We start from the raw sequence: 21,845 nt of genomic DNA on the forward strand, positions 1-21,845 counted from the left end.
TTTTCCACTGAGCCACGCTGCTTCTCTAGGGCAGGGGGTGAGGGATCAGGACAGAGGAGGGAAGGATTCAGTTGTTGACCCTCCAGGGAACACTGGAAATGTGCCATTTCCATTTGATCCCAACCCTGAATGCTCCCCATCCTCACTGCCCCCTCCTTCTCAGTGCTCCCCATCCTCACTGCTCTCTGGCCTCAGTGCTCCCCAACTCAATCAATCAATCAATCATTTATTGAGCGTTTACTAAGTGCAGTAAGTCCTCTCCATCTCTCAGTCCTCCCCAATCTCACTTCTTCCTGATCCTCAGTGCCCCCCACGACCCTCAATGCCCTCACTGCTCTGCTCACAGTATCTACAGTGCTCTGCACACAGTAAGCGCTCAATAAATATGACTGACCGACTTACTGATCCTCGGGCTCAGTGCTTCCCAACTCTCAATGCTTCCCAACTCTCACTCCTTCCTGACCCTCATGGCTCCCCAGCCGTAATCATACAGTCAAAAATATTTATTGACCCCTCTGTGGGGAGAAACTGTACTAGATGCTTGGAAAAGTACCGTCAAAATAAAAGACATGGTCTCGTCCCTCAAGAAGCTTATCTTAAGAGTTAGACATGAATTGTGGGAGGAGGAGGGAAAACATAGATAAAACTGGTAATACCAAGAGGGTGGAAAATGAATAAATAAATGGACATGTAAATAGAGGACGTAAAATTGATAAGGGCTAAGGATGGTTGTGGGGACACTCCAGCCATGCATGGTGGAAATTAATCAGGGAAGGTCTCCTGGAGGAGGAGGAATTTCATTACAAGAAGGTTTTGAAGACGGGGAGAGCTGGGGTCTGGCAGAGGGGAAGGGGATAGAGCTCCAGACAGGCAGGAGAGTGTGAACAAGGAGTTGGAGATGGGAAAGTTGAAATCAAGGTCCAGTTAGAAGGGAGCCAGGGAAAACTGGTGAACAGAACTAACATCTAACAGGAGTTCCTGTTTGCTGCACAGAGAAATGAGCAACCATTGGAGGTTTCTGAGGAGTGGGGAGACGTGTTGAAGGATGATATTTTAAATAAATGAACGAGGCTGGGAAGCACGGTTGTCTAGTGGAAAGAATACAGGCCTGAGAGTCGTCGGAGGATCTGGGTTCTAATCCTGCCCCCGCCACTTGTCTGCTGTGTGACCTTGGGCAAGTCACTTCACTTCTCTGGGCCTCAGTTACCTCATCTGTAAAATGGGAATTAAAACTATGAGCCGATATGAGACATGAACTATGTTCCAGCCGATCAGGATCTACCCCAGTACAGTGCCTGGCACATAGTAAACGCTTAACAAATACCATTAAAAAAAGGCAATAGTGTAATAATGGTAACTGTATTAAATCTCCCCCGCTCCCTGCGGTTTCAACCCCAGCTTTTCGCACTTTATCGAACCATTTGCCCCTTCCTTCCATCCCTTCCTGAATGCCATCTTCAACTATTCACTTTGCGATGGTTCCTTCCCCACTGCTTTCAAATATTCTCGTGTCTCCCCTATCCTAAAAAAAAAAACCCTCCCTTGACCCTCCGGCTCCCTCCGGCTATCACCCCATATTCCTCCTACTATTCCTTTCCAAATTCCTTATGCAAGTTGTCTAGACCTGCTGCTTCCACTTCCTTTCCTCTTACTTTCCCCTGACCCCCTCCATTCTGGGTTCTGCCCCCTTCACTCCCTGGAAACTGCCCTCTCAAAGGTCACCAATGATCACCTGCTTGCCAAATTCAATGGCCTCTATTCCATCCTAGTCCTCCTTGACCTCTCAGCTGCCTTCGACACTGTCAACCATCCCCCGCTCCTGGAAATATTATCCAACCGTGGCTTCACTTGACACTATCCTCTCCTGGCTCTCCTCCTATCTCTCTGGCTGCTCCTTCTAATTCTCTTACGCAGACTCCTCCATTGCCTCCCACCTGCTTACTGTGGGAGTCCCTGAAGGCTCAGTTTCTGGGTCCCCTTTTATTCTCCATCTATGCCCATTCCCTCAGAGCCCACAACTTTAAATACCTTTTCTAAGCAGATGATTCTTAAATCTACCTCTCCCGTCCTGACCTCTCTCCTCAGTATTCTCCTGCCTTCAGGACATCTCTTCTTGGACATCCCACCGACACCTCAGACTTAACACATCCAAAACAGAATACCTCCATCTTCTCCACCCCACCCTGTCCTCCCACTGTCTTTCCCATCATTGTAGACCACACCACTATCTTCCCTTTCTCACAGCCCTATAACCTTGGCATTATCCTCGACTCACGTGTCTCCTTCAACCCATGTATTCAATCTGTCATCAGAGCCCGTTGGTTCTGCCTTCACAGCGTCGCTAAAATCCAGCCTTTCCTCTCTATCCAAACTGCTACCATGCTGATACAAGCACTTACACTATACCGCCTTGACTACTGCATCAACCTATTTGCTGACCTTCCTGCCTCCCGTCTCTCCCCTCTCCAGTCCTCACATTATTCTGCTGCTTGGATTGTTTTTCTAAAGAAACGGTCCACACCTCCCCACTCCTCAAGAATCTCTAGTGGTTGCCCATCTACCTCCGCATCAAAAAGAAATTATTTACCATTAGTTTTAAGGCACTCAATCAGCTCTCCCCTTTCTACCTTACCTCGCTGATTTCATACTACGACACTGCAGGCTCACTTTGTTCCTCTAATGCCAACCTACTCACTGTACCTCGATCTCATCTATCTCACCGCCAACACTTTGCCCGCGTCCTGCCTCTCGCCTTAAACTCCCTCCCCCTAAATAAATGACAGACCACCGCACTACCCACCTTCAAAGCCTTATTAAAATCACAACTCCTCCAAGAGACTTCCCCAACTAAACCCGCATTTCTCCTGCTCCTTCTCCCCTATGCACTGCCCATGCAGTTGGATTTGTACCCTTTAAGCATTTGATATTCACTCCTCCCTCAGCCCCACAGCTCTGCTGTACACATCCTTCAGATATTTTAATGTCTATTTCCCCCTCTAGACTGTAAGCTTCTTGTGGGCAGGGAACCGTGTCTACCACGGAGAGAGAAGCAGCGTGGCTCAGTGGAAAGAGCCCGGGCTTTGGAGTCAGAGGTCATGGATTCAAATGCCAGCTCTGCCAATTGTCAGCTGTGTGACTTTGGGCAAGTCACTTAGTACAGTGCTCTGCACACAGTAAGCGCTCAATAAATACGATTGATTTTCTGTGCCTCAAGTCCTTAAGTCTGTGCCTTAAGTCTGAGGTGTCAGTGGGACGTCCAAGAAGAGATGTCCTGAAGGCAGGAGAATACTGAGGAGAGAGGTCAGGGTGGGAGAGGTAGATTTAAGAATCATCTGCTTAGAAAAGGTATTTAAAGTTGTGGGCTTTAAGGGCATGGGTGTAGAATGGGCGTACCTCATCTGTAAAATGGGGATTAAGACTGTGAGCCCCCCCCGTGGGACAACCTGATCACCTTGTAACCTCCCCGGCGCTTAGAACAGTGCTTTGCACATAGTAAGCACCTAATAAATGCCATCATCATTATTATTATTACCAACTCTTTGTACTGTGTTCTCCCAAGGGCTTAGTACAGTGCTCTGCATTCAGTAAGCACTCAGTAAAAACCATTGATATGCGAAGCATTATTATTAATCCCCATTTTACAGATGAGGTAACTGAGGCCCAGAGAAGTGAAATAATAATAATAATGATGGCATTTGTTAAGCACTTACTATGTGCAAAGCACTGTTCTAAGCCCTGGGGGGCCGGGGATACAATCAATCAATCAATCGTATTTATTGAGCGCTCACTGTGTGCAGAGCACTGTACTAAGCGCTTGGGAAGTACAAGTTGGCAACACATAGAGACAGTCCCTACCCAACAGTGGGCTCACAGTCTACAAGGTGATTAGGTTGTCCCGCATGGGGCTCACAGTTATCATCCCCATTTTCCAGATGAGGTAACTGAGGCTCCGGGAAGTTAAGTGACTTACCCAAGGTCACACAGCAGACAAGTGGAGGAGCCGGGATTAGAACCCGGGTCTTTTTGACCCCCAGGCGCGGGCTGTAGACACTAGGCCAGGCTGCTTCTCCTTCTGTTAGCATTTGGACGGCTAGAGGAACACAAATACACTCCCAGATACAGATATATCTAGGCATCCTGTCGTCAGCTTTTTGCAGACAATGATGTGCATCTAGCTTTAATTCTATTTATTCCGATGACTTGACACCTGACCACACGTTTCGTTTTGTTGTCCGTCTCCCCCTTCTAGACTGTGAGCCCGTTGTTGGGTAGGGACCGTCTCTATATGTTGCCAACCTGTACTTCCCAAGCGCTTAGTACAGCGCTCTGCACACAGTAAACGCTCAATAAATACGACTGCATGAATGAATGCAGACCTGCCTCCCCAGATACACAGCCAGATACACAACAGCAGATAATAATAATAATAATAATAATGGCATTTATTAAGCGCTTACTATGTGCAAAGCACTGTTCTAAGCGCTGGGGAGGTTACAAGGAGATCAGGTTGTCCCAAGGGGGGCTCACAGTCTTCATCCCCATTTTACAGATGAGGGAACTGAGGCGCAGAGAAGTTAAATGACTTGCCCAAAGTCACACAGCTGACAAGTGGCAGAGCCGGGATTCAAACCCATGACCCTGACTCCAAAGCCCGGGCTCCTTCCACTGAGCCACGCCGCTTCTCTAGTAATAGTGATGGCATTTGTTAAGTGCCTACAATGTGCAAAGCACTGTTCTAAGTGCTGAGGGGATACAAGGTGATCAAGTTGTCCCACGGGGGGCTCACAGTCTTCATCCCCATTTTACAGATAAAGGAACTGAGGCTCAGAGAAGTTAAGTGACTTGCCCAAGGTCACACAGCAGACATGCTGTGTGGGAAGCAGCGTGGCTCAGTGGAAAGAGCACGGGCTTTGGAGTCAGGGGTCATGGGTTTGAATCCCGGCACTGCCAATTGTCAGCTGTGTGACTTTGGGCAAGCTCCTTAACTTCTCTGTGCCTCAGTTCCCTCATCTGTAAAATGGGGATGAAGACTGTGAGCCCCCTGTGGGACAACCTGATCTCCTTGTAACCTCCCCAGCGCTTCGAACAGTGCTTTGCACATAGTAAACGTTTAATAAATGCCATCATTATTATTATTATGTGGCAGAGCTGGGATTCAAACCCATGACCTCTGACTCCAAAGCCCGTGCTTTTTCCACTGAGCCACGCTGCTTCTCTATTACACACTCTGGTGTGTATTTTTACAGGAAAATACACCCAGATACAGACTCCTGCATTCCCACTTGGGCACTCACCTACGCTGGTAGAGTCTCACATATGCACAGGCAGATGCCCACTGCCACACAGGCGGAAACTCACACACACCGGGCACAAACACATGGGCTCTCCTCAATCAATCAATCAATCAATCGTATTTATTGAGCCCTTACTATGTGCAGAGCACTGTACTAAGCGCTTGGGAAGTCCAAGTTGGCAACATATAGAGACAGTCCCTACCCAACAGTGGGCTCACAGTCTAAAGCGCACACACATCATGAACTCAAAGCTCCGCTAAGGGACTCACGCATGCACGTATGAAGAAACTCACAGGACACCAGGGCTGGAGCTGGGGCTGCAGGTACCCGTTTCCCATGCCCTGTGAGTGGATGGACTTATTTATTTATTTTACTTGTACATATCTATGCAGCGTGGCTCAGTGGAAAAAGCACGGGCTTTGAAGTCAGAGGTCATGGGTTCAAATCCCGGCTCCACCACTTGTCAACCGTGCGACTTTGGGCAAGTCACTTAACTTCTCTGGGCCTCAGTTCCCTCATCTGTAAAATGGGGATGAAGACTGTGAGCCCCACGTGGGACAACCTGATCACCTTGTAAATTCCCCAGCGCTTAGAACAGTGCTCTGCACAGAGTAAGTGCTTAATAAATGCCATTATTATTATTATTATTTATTTTATTTTGTTAGTGTGTTCGGTTTTGTTCTCTGTCTCCCCCTTTTAGACTGTGAGCCCACTGGTGGGACTGTCTCTATATGTTGCCAATTTGTACTTCCCAAGCGCTTGGTACAGTGCTCTGCACATTGTAAGCGCTCAATAAATACGATTGATGATGATGATGACGATGCACACACACACAGAGATGGGCTCAACGGGTGCACAAGTCTGCACACACACACACAGACACAGACACACAAAGGCACACACCCCAGCAGAATCAGAATGAAGCTTCCTCTTCCCCCCACTCAGCTAAGTTCCCGGCAGCCTCCCAGGCTGGGGCCCTGCAGGGCTCTGATCTTTGCAGGGATCAGGAGGCAGAAGCCGGCGAGGCCCAGCGGGGCTGGAGGAAGGACTGGGGGGGGTGGGGGAGGGAGGAAAGGGAATCCACAGGGAGGGGGCAGGGGGCCAGCAGGCTGCAGGCGGAGGGCCAGCCTGCGCTCAGCCAGCAAGGCCATCCTGGAGGCCAGGATCCTCCCAGCCCGGTCCACCCCGCAGCCCCGTTACCTAGACAACCAGAAACCAGATGAAGTCTTAATTGCCTACCAGAGCAAGGAGGCCTGTGACCAGACAGCCCTGCCCCGGGGAGCGCTGGGAGGGGAAGCAACGCTGCAGCGTGAAGGATTTGGGCCAGACTTCAGGCCCAAGGGAGCCCTGAGTCTGGGAGCTTTCCGCACAGCCTCCTCCTTTCTTTTCTCCTTCCTTCCTCCTTTTCCTTCTCCTTCCCCATCTCCTTTCCCATCTCCTTTCCTCCTCCTTTCCCATCTCTTTTAGACTGTGAGCCCACTGTTGGGTAGGGACTGGCTCTATATGTTGCCAACTTGGACGTCCCAAGCGCTTACTACAGTGCTCTGCACACAGTAAGCGCTCAATAAATATGATTGATGATGATGATGATGAGAAGGGGGTGGGGGTGTTTAGCAATCGACTGGACCCTCCAAGAAGAGAAACCATCCCCCAGCTCCCCTGGTCCTACATCGTCGCCCACGCGCTCTGCCACCACACTGAAAGCAGCATGACTCAGTGGAAAGAGCACGGGCTTTGGAGTCAGAGGTCATGCCAATTGTCAGCTGTGTGACTTTGGGCATGTCACTTAACTTCTCTGTGCCTCAGGGACCTCATAATAATAATAATCCCCCTTTTAGACTGTGAGCCCACTGTTGGGTAGGGACTGTCTCTATATGTTGCCAATTTGTACTTCCCAAGCGCTTAGTACAGTGCTCTGCACATAGTAAGCGCTCAATAAATACGATTGATGATAAAGGCATTTATTAAGCGCTTACTATGTGCAAAGCACTGTTCTAAGCACTGGGGAGGTTACAGAGAAGCAGCGTGGCTCAGTGGAAAAGAGCCTGGGCTTTGGAGTCAGAGGTCATGGGTTCAAATCCCGGCTCTGCCACTTGTGTGACTTTGGGCAAGTCACTTCCCTTCTCTGAGCCTCAGTTACCTCATCTGGAAAATGAGGATTGACTGTGAGCCTCCTGGGGGACAACATGATCACCTTGTAACCTCCCCAGCGCTTAGAACAGTGCTTTGTACATAGTAAGTGCTTAATAAATGTCATTATTATTATTACAAGGTGATCTGGTTGCCCCACGGGGGGCTCACAGTCTTAATCCTCACTTTACAGATGAGGTATCTGAGGCCCAGAGAAGTGAAGTGTCTTGCCCACAGTCACACAGCTGACATTTGGCAGAGTCGGGATTTGAACCCACGGCCTCTGACTCCAAAGCCCGGGCTCTTTCCACTGAGCCACGCTGCTTTACCTCATCTGTAAAATGGGGATTAAGACTGTGAGCCCCCTGGGGGACAACCTGATCACCTCGTAACCACCCCAGCGCTTAGAACAGTGCTTTGCACATAGTAAGCGCTTAATAAATGCTATTATTATTATTATTATTATTATTATTATTATTATTATTACTGACGGGCAAAGAAGAGATGCTACCGCCACCTGGTGTCCGTAGCCGCGCACTTCGCCTGGGAGGAGTGTCGGCTTGGGTCCAGGCAGGGATTCATTCATTCATTCAATCGTATTTATTGAGCGCTTACTGTGTGCAGAGCACTGGACTAAGCGCTTGGGAAGTACAAGTTGGGGTGACCCGACTGTCGGCCCTCTCTGGAGGCCAAACATTAACCCCTCCTGGTGGGCAGGAGGGCCCTCATGGCCTGACATTTCAGAGCTAGCAGTCAACCCGACGCTTAGTTCAGTGCTCTGCCCAGAAAACTAGCTCTCTTCCTCCCTACTGAGAGCTCACCTCCTCCAAGAGGCCTTCCCAGACTGAGCCCCCTTTTTCCTCTCCTCCTCCCCATCCCCCCCCCACCCCACCTCCTTCCTCTCCCCACAGCACCTGCGATAATAATAATAATAATGATGGCATTTGTTAAGCGCTTACTATGTGCACAGCACTGTTCTAATAATAATAATGATGGCATTTATTAAGCACTGACTATGTGCAAAGCACTGTTCTAAGCGCTGGGGAGGTTACAAGGTGATCAGGTTGTCCCATGGGGAGCTCACAGTCTTAATCCCCCTTTTACAGAGGAGGTAACTGAGGCCCAGAGAAGTTAAGTGACTTGCCCAAAGTCACACAGCTGACAGTTGGCGGAGCCGGGATTTGAACCCCTAACCAATGACTCCAAAGCCCGTGCTCTTTCCACTGAGCCACGCTGCTTCTCTAAGCGCTGTGGAGGATACAAGGTGATCAGGTTGCGCTGGGGAGGATACAGGGTGATCAGGTTGTCGCATGTGGGGCTCACAGTCTTAATCCCCATTTTACAGATGAGGTAACTGAGGCCCAGAGGAGTTAAGTGACTTGCCCAAAGTCACACAGCTGACAGTTGGTGGAGCTGGGATTTGAACCCATGACCTCTGACTCCAAAGCCCGTGCTCTTTCCACTGAGCCACAGCCCTTGTGTATTCATTCATTTGCATTTATTGAGCACTTACTGTGTGCAGAGCACTGTACTGAGCGCTTGGGAGAGTTCAATACAACAATAAACAGGCAAGTTCCCTGTCCACGACAAGCTTACATATCTGTAATATATTCATTTATGTATATTAATGTCTGTCTCCTCCTCTAGACTGTAAGTTCGTTGTGGGCAGGGAATGTGTCTGTTTATTGTTATTTTGTACTCTCCCAATAAAAATAATAATAATAATGGTATTTGTTAAGCGTTTACTATATGCCAAGCATTCATTCATTCAATCGTATTTATTGAGTACTTACTGTGTGCAGAGCACTGTACTAAGCACTTAAGCACTGTTCTAAGCACTGGGGTAGATACAAGGTAATCAGGTTGTCCCACGTGGGCTCACAGATTTACTCCCCATTTTACAGATGAGGGAATTGAGGCCCAGAGAAGTGAAGTGACTTGCCCAAAGTCACACAGCTGACAAGTGGTGGAGGCAGGATTAGAATCTACGACCTCTGACTCCCAAGCCTGGGCTCTTTAGCAGGGCTTCCCAGACTGAGCCTCTTCCTTCCTCTCCCCCTCGTCCCCCTCTCCATCTCCCCCATCTTACCTCCTTCCCCTCCCCACAGCACCTGTATATATGTATATATGTTTGTACATATTTATTACTCTATTTATTTATTGATTTTACTTGTACATATCTATTCTATTTTATTTTGTTAGTGTGTTTGGTTTTGTTCTCTGTCTCCCCCTTTTAGACTGTGAGCCCACTGTTGGGTAGGGACTGTCTCTATATGTTGCCCACTTGTTCTTCCCAAGCGCTTAGTACAGTGCTCTGCACACAGTAAGCGCTCAATAAATATGATTGATTGATTGATTGATTTCCACTAAGCCACGCTGCTTCTCTAGCGCTTCCCAAGTGCTTAGTACAGTGCTTTGCACACAGTAAGAGCTCAATAAACATGAATGAATGGATGTATGGCACGCAGGCCACCTCATCCCTGGCACCTTTCACGGGTTAGGCTGTGGGCACAATGGCCTCGTGACTTTCACCCGACGGTGCCCACGCAGATCGCATACCTGCCATGTGATTGTGCACACGCGAACTAATTGTGCATATGTGACTGGTTGTACATATTTATTACTCTATTTATTTATTTATTTATTTTGCTTGTATATATCTATCCTATTTATTTTATTTTGTTAGTATGTTTGGTTTTGTTCTCTGTCTCCCCCTTTTAGACTGTGAGCCCACTGTTGGGTAGGGACTGTCTCTCTATGTTGCCAATTTGTACTTCCCAAGCGCTTAGTACAGTGCTCTGCACATAGTAAGCGCTCAATAAATACGATTGATGATGATGATGATGATGACTGGGCATGTACAAAGCCCCAATGCAGAAGTCTGGAGGTTCAGGGAAAGTCCAGAGATTTCTGGCTCGGACAGGTGGGAGATACCACTTTCGTTCTGGGCACAGGGATGGCCGCCGTCGGCACAGGGTTTGGTCTCCACATCCGCAACCCTGCACACAGGCTCGAGGAGGAAGAAGGGGGAGGAAGAAGGAGGAAGCTCCCGCCCTCCTGGCCCCAAGCCAGCCCCAGCCCTGCGGCCTAGAAGCCCAGAAATGTTATTCAATCACATTTATTGAGCGCTTACTGTATGCAAAGCATGGCACTAAGGGCTTAGGAGAGTACAATAAACAGACATTCCCTGCCCATAAGGACCTTACAGCTTAATGTCCTGCTGAGTTTGGGGCCCGTTGGGAAGAAGCTACCGCTGGTGGGGATAGAGGGGAGGGGGAAAGGGAAAGGAAAGCTGCTGGACCTGAGCACTTTTGGTTTCCCCTCAGTCGGGGACATGAGCAACTGACTAGTTACCAAAAGGGAAGTGGCAAGTGTGAGTGACTCATAAGGGCCCCAACAGGCTCCCCCTGTCCCCCAGGGACCCAGCGAGCTGACCCATGGTGCCCAGGGGAAGGGAGGGGGCTGGAGGTGACTAGGGTCAGGGCCCAGTCAGGTGGACCAGCCAGACGGGGCGAGGGGCTGGGCACTGGGGGGGCTAAGCCTCGACAGGCCTGGCAGAGCTGGACTCTCTGCCTGGCCCTCCCAGACAGCTGCCTGCCATCTGGGGTCCGGTTGGGGGATGATGATGATGGGTGTGAACTCATCCCCTCCCCTTCCCCACCCCTTGACATTTACTGAAATTGCTGACAGGGAGCCATGGGGCTGAGACTCTTCCCTCCCCTTTCACTGCCTTTATTTCCTGGGTCACCCCCCCAGCTATGATGTCTAACATAACACCATCCACACTCTGGCAGACAAAACAGAGGATCCAGGCTCCAATGGTCGGAACTGGTCAGACGGAATTTTTCATATTCCCACCCAAACCCTGTCCTCCTCCTGACTTTACCATAACTGTAGACAAGACCACCATCCCTCCCATTTCACAAGCCCATAACCTTAGTGTTATCCCTGACTCAACCCACATATTCAATCCATCACTAGATCCTGTCGGTTTGACCTTCACAACATCGCTAAAATCTGCCTTTCCTCTCCATCCAAACTGCTACCATGTTAATCCATTTAAGTCTCCTATCCTACCTTGATTACCGTACCAGCCTCTTTGTTGACCTCCGTGCCTCCTTTCTCCACTCCAGTTCATACTTCACTCTGCTGCCCAGATCATTTTTCTACAAATCCATTCAGTCCATGTCTCCCCACTCCTCAAGAACCTCCAGTGGTTACCCGTGAGGCCTTCCCCAACTAAGTCTTCATTTTCCCCCTCCCGCTCCCTTCTGCGTCACCCTTGCATTAGGATTTGCACCCTTTATTCACCTCTCCCTCAGCCCTGTAGCTCTTATATACATAAGTGCATACGTATAATTTAATCTATATGTCTGTCCCCCCACCTCTAGACAGTAAGCTCATTGTGGGCAGGGAACACGTCTACCAACTCTGTTATACTCTACTCTCCCAAGTGCTTAGTACAGTGCTTTGTACTCAGTAAGTGCTCAATAAACATGATTGATCAGAATCTTCTCCCCCACTGCTCAGAGAGTGGGTCCAGAGAAAGAGGATTGTGGGGAGACTGAGTCCACACTGACCATTCAGGATGTTGAACTAAGTGGATGCTGACTCTTTCTGGGCTTGGTCCTGGGGCCCATCCCATTCTGGCTGAACCTCTGGACATTGGGCAAGCCAACCCCACTTCAGTGGAGTTACACTGGGCATGAGGGCATGGGGCACGACTGGACTGCAGGTGAGGACTCAGAATGGAGATATGCTGGACAAGAGGTCACAGGGCAGGGCTGGACATGGGCACACCAAAGGGGCTGGGCTGTATGTAGTAGTAGTAGTAACGGTAGCAAGTGTTTATTAATCAATCGGTGATATTTACTGAGAGCTTACTGTATGCAGAGCACTGGACTAAGCACTTGGGAGAGAACAATGCAAACTGACAGACTCTATCCTGTCCTACTAGGAGCTTACAGTCTAGAAAGGGAGGCAGACATTAAAATAAACTACAGATGGGGAAATGAAGCAGACAAAATACATTACACGTAAGAGAAATGAGGCAGGCATTAAAAAAAAGTACGGGTAGGAGAAATGGAGGAGTGGAAGGATAAGACAGCGTGGCTCAGTGGAAAAGAGCCCAGGCTTTGGAGTCAGAGGTCACGGGTTCAAATCCCAGCTCTGCCAATTGTCAGCTGTGCAACTTTGGGCAAGTCACTTCACTTCTCTGTGCCTTGGTTACCTCATCTGTAAAATGGGGATGAAGACTGTGAGCGCCCCGTGGGACAACCTGATCACCTTATAACCTCCCCAGCGCTTAGAACAGTGCTTTGCACATAGTAAGCGCTTAATAAATGCCATCATTATTATTATAAGACCCAAGTGCTTACTGTGGGCAGAGCACTGTATTAAATACCGGAAAAGAGTACACAGATAGGAATTAGACACAGACCCTCGAGGGGCTCACATGATTTGGACTTGAGGTCATAGGTCAGACTGGATGTGATTATGGCAAAGTTGGGGGACCATCAGGGCTCTGTAAAGGGAGGGGTGTGTGTGTCGGGGGAGTATGTTAACGGGTGGTCACAGGAAGGGGGAATGAAGGGAGATGAGCAAGTGGGGTAGGGCATGCTGACATTAGGCCACAGCAAACATCACACACCATTGGTTCAGAAGGTTGTCAGGTTTACTGAATAGTCATGATCAGTTGGGCGCCGGAATGAGTTACAGGGGAAGCAGAAACTCCACTCCCGCTCCCCGCACGGTCCAGGCGAGAGCCCAGTCCTGCTCCCCGACCGTCCGTCCCTTCCTCGCTACAGAGTCCGCCTGCTCCTCGTGACTCCGGAGGGCCTGGGCAGTGGGGAGCGACCGGCTGTACACTATTCCTTTTTCTTTTTCTGGCCACAAACGTAGTTCTGGTGGTAGGAATGGCCCAGCTTTGCTCCGGCGGAGGCCAAGGTGGTGGTGCTCACATGGGTTCCTGGAACACAAGGGCGACTCATGGGTAGAAGAGAGAACGTGCGGTGGCCCCGGGGAAGTAGTGGGTCCTGCCGGCCAGGAATCAGCCCAACTGGTCCGCATCCCCCGCACAACCCGTGGGACAGGGTCGACTAGCTGCCACCGTGAACCGGGACTCTGGGCGGGGAGGTCCCAGCCTCTCCTGGGGCCTGCTTAATTCAGAGCCACCAGGTCTCCCTGGGATGGGGGTCCAGACCACAGAAAACCCTGGGGTGGTGGGCAAAGCAGTCCCTCTGGTCTGTGGCCCCCACAGGGTGGTCTCAAGGAGCCTCTCAGAGCCCAAGATATAATAATGATGGTGGCATCTGCTAAGTGCTCATTATGTGCCAACCATTGAGCTAAGCACTGGGGTAGATTCAAGAGAATCAGGTTGGACATAGTCTCTATCCCAGTGAGGCTAAGTCTGTGAGAGAACAGGTATTTAATCCATATTTTCAAGATGAGGAGGCTGAGGCACAGAGAAGTTAAGTGACTCGTCCGGTGAGACAGCAGGCAAATGGCAGTTGGGATTAGAGCCCAGGTCTCCTGACTCCCTAACTAGGCCATGCTCCTTCCCACCGGGGGTGGGTTGGATGGAGGGTGGCCCCCAGATGGAGGTGGGTCCTGGAGAGGCCCCAGTTACCACTGGCCCAAAAGACGGCAGCTCCACAATGGCCTGACGACATTGTACTGGCTCTCTCCAACCCGGACAGGGGGGTTTCCTGGCTGAGAGGGTCCCAAAGCCCATCCCCGGTGAGTCAGGTGAGGGACAATAAGTGCAGGCCAGGCCCAGTGGATGCACGACAACTGCCCCTGACTGAATTTTAGGCCAAGCTGGGGCTGGGCTAGGACGGGGCCCAGTCCAAGTGTTTCCTCCTGGGGTATGTGAAGTGCAGGGAGAGGCGGAGATGGGGTTGGGGTGGAAACCGAAGGGACCGGAGCCACAGAGAGACCACCCTCCACCCTCCCTGGCCCAGGCAGGGCAACTTACCGAGGCTCTGGAGGGTGGCGACCAGCCCTCCCGCTGCCACCCCCCCACCGTTCGCCACCGCGGACCAGCTCATCAGGCTGGCAGCCACGGACTTGGCAGCAATGCCCAGGCTCGTGAAGCCCAACGCTGTCAGTCCGGCTGGGGCGGCCAAGGCCAAGAGTCCTGAAACAGATGGCAAATCCAGTGAGAGGCCAGGGGCCAGTCTGGCCCGAAATTCCAGCCCCCAGGGTGGTGAGGGATCAGGCGAGGGGGAATTTGGGATGCTTCTCTCATCTCCGGACACAGGCTCGATGAGATTCCACCACACCACACCACCACCACTCCCACGACTACAAAGCATTTGCTCTGAGGGCCAGGGCCTGGGAAAGGGGCCGGCGAGGGGAGCGGGTAGACCCTGTCCCTGCCTTCCAGCAGCTCACAGTTCTGTGGGATCCAGGTCACCCGGGGAGCCCAACAAACCCCACTTTGATCCCACAGAGTCCAACTGAAGGCCAGGGCTGCAGAACTGCAGGAAGCTGCTGGTAGTTAGTGGTAAGGAGCTGGATGAATGGGGTAAACTGGGCCCTTCCTGCCCTTCCTCCTCTCTTCCCCTCTCCCTTCCTTCTTCTCCTCCTCTTTCCTTCCCCTTTTCTCCTCCTCCTCTTCCCCCTCCTTCCTCCTCTTCCCTCCTTTCTTCCCCTCCCTCCTCCTCTCTTTCCCTTCCCCTTCCCCCTCCTTCCTCCTCTCTTTCCCTTCCCCTCCCTCCTCCTCTTTCCCTTCCCCTCCCTCCTCCTCTTTCCCTTCCCCTCCCTCCTCCTCTCTTTCCCTTCCCCTCCCTCCTCTCTCCCCCCACCATTCCTGTGAAGAAGCCTACCTCCCCCCACCACCATGTAGGGCACGGCATTCAGGAGCCCACAGTCATCTTCATTGTCGCAGGAATCTGCTCAAGGAAAGCACAGAGTCAGGAGGGGCTGCTTTAGCTGGAGGATGGATCTATGTTCAAGGAGTCACAGGGCTGAGGAAAAGGGGCTTCTCGCTCCTGGACTGGGCAGCTGCAGTGTCCAATCTCCCCACAAACCTCCCCCCCCTCCCCCCATGAATACAGTCCTCAAGGATGTGGGCAGCTGCTGCCCTGGAATTGTGGGAACGGATCACCTGTCCAACGGAAGTCCAATCTTTGGGGGGGGGCGGGAGGGGGCTGCGGCAACGGCACCCAACGGCCACCCCAATCCCGGCGGAAAACCCACCGGCATAAACCCCGAAGGAGCTGGAAAGCAGCAGGTAACTCAGGAGGAGCAGGTGGCGGTATCGTCCGTCCATCTGGCCGACGGCTTCACAGTCACAGCTGCGGAGGGACAGAACTGCCTGGTGCCCCAGTCAGCAAGGCCCAGGCCCACATCCACACCCGACCCCACTACTCCCTCACTCCTTCTGGGTAGCCTTTCCCCCCGACTTCCTCACCCCTCCCAGAGCTCCTTTTCCTCTGCCCTTCCTCACGCCTCTCGGGTCTTCTTTCCCCTGAACTTCCTAATCCTTCCCGGGCCTCCTTTCTCCTCCATTTCCTCACCCATCTTGGCCCGTTTCCCTCCACTTCCTTATCCATCATGGGCTCCTTTCCCCTCCACTTCCTCACTCCTCCTGGGCCTTCTTTCTCCTCCATTTCTTCACCCTTCCCCAGGCTCTTTTCCCTGCATTTCCTCACGGCTCCCACAGGGACTGGGGATCCTGCAGTCTCAGAAGCTCAGCCCAGGCAGGAATGTGGGCCCTGCTAGGTTTTAGGGAGCAAGTTCGGTTTTGGTGGGGCCATTTGTGTGTTGAGAGTGGGGAAAGAGATCACCATGAAATCCTGCCTAGAATTGAAGCTCTGGTGCTGTGCAGTGAAAAGGAATCATATCTACTGACTTGATTGTACTCCCCGCCCAGCACCCGACTCTGCACAGAGTAGGTGCTCAGTAAATGCTACAGAGTAATTGATGGAGGGGAGACCCAGAGTGTGAGAAAGGAGCTACCCCCTCTAGACTGTAAGCTCATTGTGGGGAGTGAATGTGTCTATTGTTGTACTCTCCCAAGCGCTTAGTACAGTGCTCTGCACACAGTAAGCACTTAATAAATATGACTAAATGAATGAAACAGCCACAGAGCCTGCTGGAGGGGGTGGAGGCAGGGTGAAGAAGAGAGAGACAGGACAAGGGGCCCTTTGTTTAAAGAAGAGTTCAAGGTAAACTCTCAAACAGAATTGCCCTGCAAGCTGGAACACTTCCAATTATTGGTATTTATTGAGCACCCACGGTGTGGGAGAATACATTGGGAGTCCGTATATTAAGCACTTGGGAGTCAGGAATACTGGGCTCTAGGCCCCATGTCTTGCCTCCTACTTAATCTTGGGCAATCACTTAATCTCTCTGTGCCTCTGTTTCCTCATCTATAAAGCAGGGACAAAAAATAACTCTTTTCCCTCCTTCTTAGACTGTGGACCCAGTGTTGGATAGGGGACACGTCTGATGTGATGATTTAGTATCTGCCTCAGTATATAGCAAATATTAAACATTTAATAAATTTTTTTAAACACCAGAAACAAAAACATCTGGTACCTGCCCTCAAAGAGTTCATAATCTAAAGTAAGGAGAGTCAGGCAGAAATCATGTACAATTACTGGGAGCAGGTGAAAGAGTAAGAATATAAGAATAAGTAGATAATTAAATATTAATCAATGGTATTTGAGCATTTACAGTGAGCAGAACACTATATTAAGTGCTTGGGAGAGTTCAACACAACAGAGTTCTTGGATATGTTTCTGGCTCACAATAATCTCACAGTCTAGAGGGGGAGGCAAACATTCTTTCATTCAGTCGTATTTACTGAGCGCTTACTGTGTGCAGAGCACTGTACTAAGCGCTTGGGAAGTACAAGTCGGCAACATATAGAGACAGTCCCTACCCAACATCGGGCTCTCAAGGGGGTTTGAATAAATTGTGGGTATTTATACTTAAGGGCTGTGGGGCTGAAGGTTGGGGGAAATATAAATGTTCAGAAGGGTTGACTATAGGTATACATAAGTGCAAAGGGAGGCTGCTGGATTTACATAATAATAATGGTATTTGTTAAGTGCTTACTAAATGCAAAGCACTGTTCCAAGCGCTGGGGAGGATACAAGGTGATCAGGTTGTCCCACCTGGGGCTCACCCCATTTTACAGATGAGGTAACAGGCACAGAGAAGTTAAGAGACTTGCCCAAAGTCACAAAGCTGACAAGTGGCAGAGTCAGGATTAGAACCCATGACCTCTGACTCCCAAGCCCGGGCTCTTTCCACTGAACCACGCTGCTTCTCAAGGGTGTGGGATTAATCAGGAAAGGCTTCCTGGAGAAGGTGGGGGTTCAGGAAGGAATGGAAGGTGGAGAACTGTGGTCTGATGAATCTTGTGGGGAAGAGAATTTTAATACTCACCCTGGCCCCTCAGCTCTTATGCAAATATACTTTATTTCCCTATTTTATTTATTTTAATGTCTGTCTCCCGTCTATAAGCTCCTTGCTGGAAGGGACCCCATCTACCAAATTCGCTGTACTGCACTTTCTCAAGCGATTAGTACAGTGCTCTGCACAGGGGAAGTGTTCAATAAATACCACTGATTAAATGATTTATATATTAATATTATATATTATATAGTCCCTCTTCCACATAACAGATAATGTTTACAGATAGGTTTCTGGGACACTGAGAAGTTAAGTGACTTGCCCAAGGTTACAAGGCAGGCATGGCTCAGTGGAAAGAGCATGGGTTTTGGAGTCAGGGGTCATGGGTTCGAATCCCTGCTCTGCCAACTGTCAGCTGCGTGACTTTGGGCAAGTCACTTAACTTCTCTGTGCCTTAGTTCCCTCACCTGTAAAATGGGGATTAAGACTGTGAGCCCCCCGTGGGACAACCTGATCTCCTTGTAACCTCCCCAGTGCTTAGAACAGTGCTTTGCACATAGTAAGTGCTTAATAAATGCCATTATTATTATTATTATTAAGTGGAGGAGCTAGTATTAGAATCCAGGTTCTCTGACTCCCAAACCCATCCTCTTTTCTGCTAGGACTAGGAGATCCACCCCTCCCACCACCCCCAACCCTGGGGAAAAGGGAGAAAAGGCCTAAAGCAGATCAGGGAAATTAAACACATCCCCCGCCGGGCAACTGTCTCATTTAAATTAAGAGTTTCAATCTCCTCCTAGCTACCTGCAGGTTACAGTTGCCCGGGGGCCTCTAAATCAATCAATCAAGGGTATTTATATATTGAGAGCTTCCTGTGTGCAGAGAGCACTGGACTAAGGGTTTGGGAAAGGACAATACAACAGAGCTTGCGGACACGATCCCTGCCCACAAGGAGCTCACAGTTTGGGGGGGGGGGGGACGGGACGGATATTGAAAGAAGTTATGGACAAGAACAGGAGTGCTGTGACAGGGCTGAGGGCGAATAAAGGGTACAAATCCAGGTGGTCGTACGCTTCCAATCTCCTCCCTCCCCAACGCAGCACCTCAACCCCCGGATGCCCCTCCCTTCTCTGCCCTCCTCCTCCCCTTCCTTGCCCCCTCCTTTCTCCCTGCCCTCCTCCTCCCCTCTTCCTCCGCCTCCCTATCTGCCCTCCTCCTTCCCTTCTCCTCTTCCTCCACCTTCCTGCCCTCCCCTCCTCTCCCTCCTCCCAGCTCTCCCCTCCTCCCTGGCCTCCCTCCTTGCCCTCCTCCTCCTCCCTTTCCTCTTCCTCCTTCCCTTCTCCTCTTCCTCCACCTTCCTGCCCTCTCCCTTCCCTTCTCCTCTTCCTCCTTCCCGCCTCTCCATCCTCCCAGCTCTCCCCTCCTCCCTGCTCTCCCTCCTTGCCCTCCTCCTCCTCCCTTCCCCTCCTCCCTGTCCTCTTCCTCCTTCCTGCCCTCCCTCCTCCTCCCTGTCCTCTTCCTCCATCCCTCTCTTCCTCCTCCTCCATCCCTCTCCCCCACCTCCTCCTCCATCCCTCTCTCCCACCTCCTCCTCCATCCCTCTCTTCCTCCTCCTCCATCCCTCTCCCCCACCTCCTCCTCCATCCCTCTCTCCCACCTCCTCCTCCATCCCTCTCTTCCTCCTCCTCCATCCCTCTCCCCCACCTCCTCCTCCATCCCTCTCTCCCACCTCCTCCTCCATCCCTCTCTCCCACCTCCTCCTCCATCCCTCTCCCCCACCTCCTCCTCCATCCCTCTCTCCCTCCTCCTCCTCCTCCATCCCTCTCTCCCTCCTCCTCCTCCATGCCGGTCCCGCCCAGGGGCTTAGTCCTTGCGGAAATGCCTGCGACACTGAGGGGGCCCCGCTGTCCCACGAGGCCCCCCGCCTCCTGCCCGGCCTCCCCCTCCCTCCCTCTCAACTGCCTTTTCTTTGCAACCTCGGGGCCGCCCCTCCATCCCTCCCACCGGCGGTCCCAGAGGATGATGATGCGCATAAAGAAGGAAATAATAATAATGGCATTGACTAAGCGCTTACTGTGTGCAAAGCATTGCTCTAGGCGCTGAAGAAACGGATATTCCGGCTGCAAGGCATCACACAGTAATAACTGTGGTATTTCTTAAGCGATTACTATGTGCCAGGCACCGTAAATAATGATGCCATTTGTTAAGCGCTTACTATGTGCAAGGCACTGTTCTAAGCGCTGGGGAGGATACAAGATGATCTGGTTGTCCCAAGTGGGGCTCAGTCTGCATCCCCATTTTCCAGATGAGGTCACTGAGGCGCAGAGAAGTGAAGTGACTCGCCCAAAGTCACACAGCTGACAACTGGCAGAGTCGGAATTTGAACCCATGACCTCTGACTCCCAAGCAGCGCGGCTCAGTGGAAAGAGCCCGGGCTTGGGAGTCAGGGGTCATGGGTTCTAATCCCCGCTGCACCACTTGTCAGCTGGGTGACTTTGGGCGAGTCACTTAACTTCTCTGCGCCTCAGTGACCCCATCTGGAAAATGGGGATGCAGACTGAGCCCCACGTGGGACAACCAGATCATCTTGTATCCTCCCCAGCGCTTAGAACAGTGCTTTGCACATAGTAAGCGCTTAACAGATGGCATCACAACTTCTCTGGGCCTCACTTCCCTCACCTGGAAAATGAGGATTCATTCATTCAATCGTATTTATTGAGCGCTTACTGTGTGCAACACGCTGTACTAAGCGCTTGGGAAGTACAAGTTGGCAACTTACAGAGACTGTGAGCCCCACGTGGGACAACTTGATTACCTGCCTTGTATCTACCCCAACGCTTAGAACAGTGCCTGGCACATAGTTCCCCTCCCCACAGCACCTGTATATATGTATATATTTGTACGTATTTATTACTCTATTTTATTTGTACATGTTTATTCTATTTATTTTATTTTGTTAATACGTTTTGTTTTGTTCTCTGTCTCCCCCTTCTAGACTGTGAGCCCACTGTTGGGTAGGGACCGTCTCTAGAGGTTGCCAACTTGGACTTCCCAAGGGCTTAGTACAGTGCTCTGCACACAGTAAGCGCTCACTAAATACGATTGAATGAACGAATGAATAGTAAGCGCCTACAAAATACCATCATTATTATTATTTCCATTGAGCCACTATGCTTCTCTAAGCTGTACTAAGCGCTGGATAAGCAGAGAGGGAATCCCCCCCGCCCCAACCTGCTACATTACCTGTAAGTTTTCAGGCCTGACCGAAGCACAGGAGCTCAGCCGCAAAAAAGAAACCCATCCGGCTGTGGATTTCAGTCCTCCACTGTAGATATTTATATACCCATCCACTGGCTCCTCCCCTAAAGCTTTTTTTGCTCTCGAAGACTGCAGATCAGTTTCTTTTTCTCGGCTTCTACCTCATCCAGTTTTGCTTTCCCCCTCTTACCCCTCCCGACAAAAGCCGACAAGAAGCTCAGCTGCAGAGGAAAGCCTTGGTCAGTGAGCCTCGTGAAGGACAGAGACAATCAATCAATCAATCAATCGTATTTATTGAGCGCTTACTGTGTGCAGAGCACTGTACTAAGCGCTTGGGAACTACAAGTCGGCAACACATAGAGACAGTCCCTACCCAACAGCGGGCTCACAGTCTAGAAGGGGGAGACAGGGAACAAAACCAAACATACTAACAAAATAAAATAAATAGAATAGATATGTACAAGATAAATCAATCAATCAATCAATCGTATTTATTGAGCGCTTACTATGTGCAGAGCACTGTACTAAGCGCTTGGGAAGTACAAATTGGCAACACATAGAGACAGTCCCTACCCAACAGTGGGCTCACAGTCTAAAAGGGGGAGACAGAGAACAAAACCAAACATACCAACAAAATAAAATAAATAGGATAGAAATGTACAAGTAAAATAAATAAATAAATAGAGTAATAAATATGTACAAACATATATACAGGGATCCATGGAATTTATTGAGTGCTTATTGTGTGCAGAGGAAGCACTGTGTGCACTGTATTGAGCGCTTGGGAGGGTACAG

At 50.5% G+C, this 21,845-nt stretch overlaps 1 protein-coding gene across 2 annotated transcripts; it reads right to left on the reverse strand.

The window, feature by feature from the left end:
* Window positions 1-13,076: 13,076 nt before the first annotated feature.
* On the reverse strand, window positions 13,077-21,132 carry IFI6 (interferon alpha inducible protein 6). 2 transcript variants are annotated; one of them, XM_038758562.1, is made up of 5 exons: window positions 21,036-21,132; window positions 15,627-15,724; window positions 15,254-15,319; window positions 14,401-14,562; window positions 13,077-13,392 (listed from the first exon to the last, which is right to left on the reverse strand). In XM_038758562.1, the coding sequence occupies exons 2-5, from the start codon at window positions 15,697-15,699 to the stop codon at window positions 13,292-13,294; spliced, it is 402 nt and encodes a 133-aa protein (XP_038614490.1). In that variant the 5' UTR covers window positions 15,700-15,724; window positions 21,036-21,132; the 3' UTR covers window positions 13,077-13,291. The 2 variants fall into 2 exon arrangements, with proteins under 2 accessions (XP_038614490.1, XP_038614491.1); XM_038758563.1 differs by having other exon boundaries at window positions 15,627-15,744.
* Window positions 21,133-21,845: the final 713 nt, after the last annotated feature.

The sequence above is a fragment of the Tachyglossus aculeatus genome, chromosome 16 (genome assembly GCF_015852505.1).
Source record: "Tachyglossus aculeatus isolate mTacAcu1 chromosome 16, mTacAcu1.pri, whole genome shotgun sequence".
Classification (NCBI taxonomy): domain Eukaryota; kingdom Metazoa; phylum Chordata; class Mammalia; order Monotremata; family Tachyglossidae; genus Tachyglossus; species Tachyglossus aculeatus.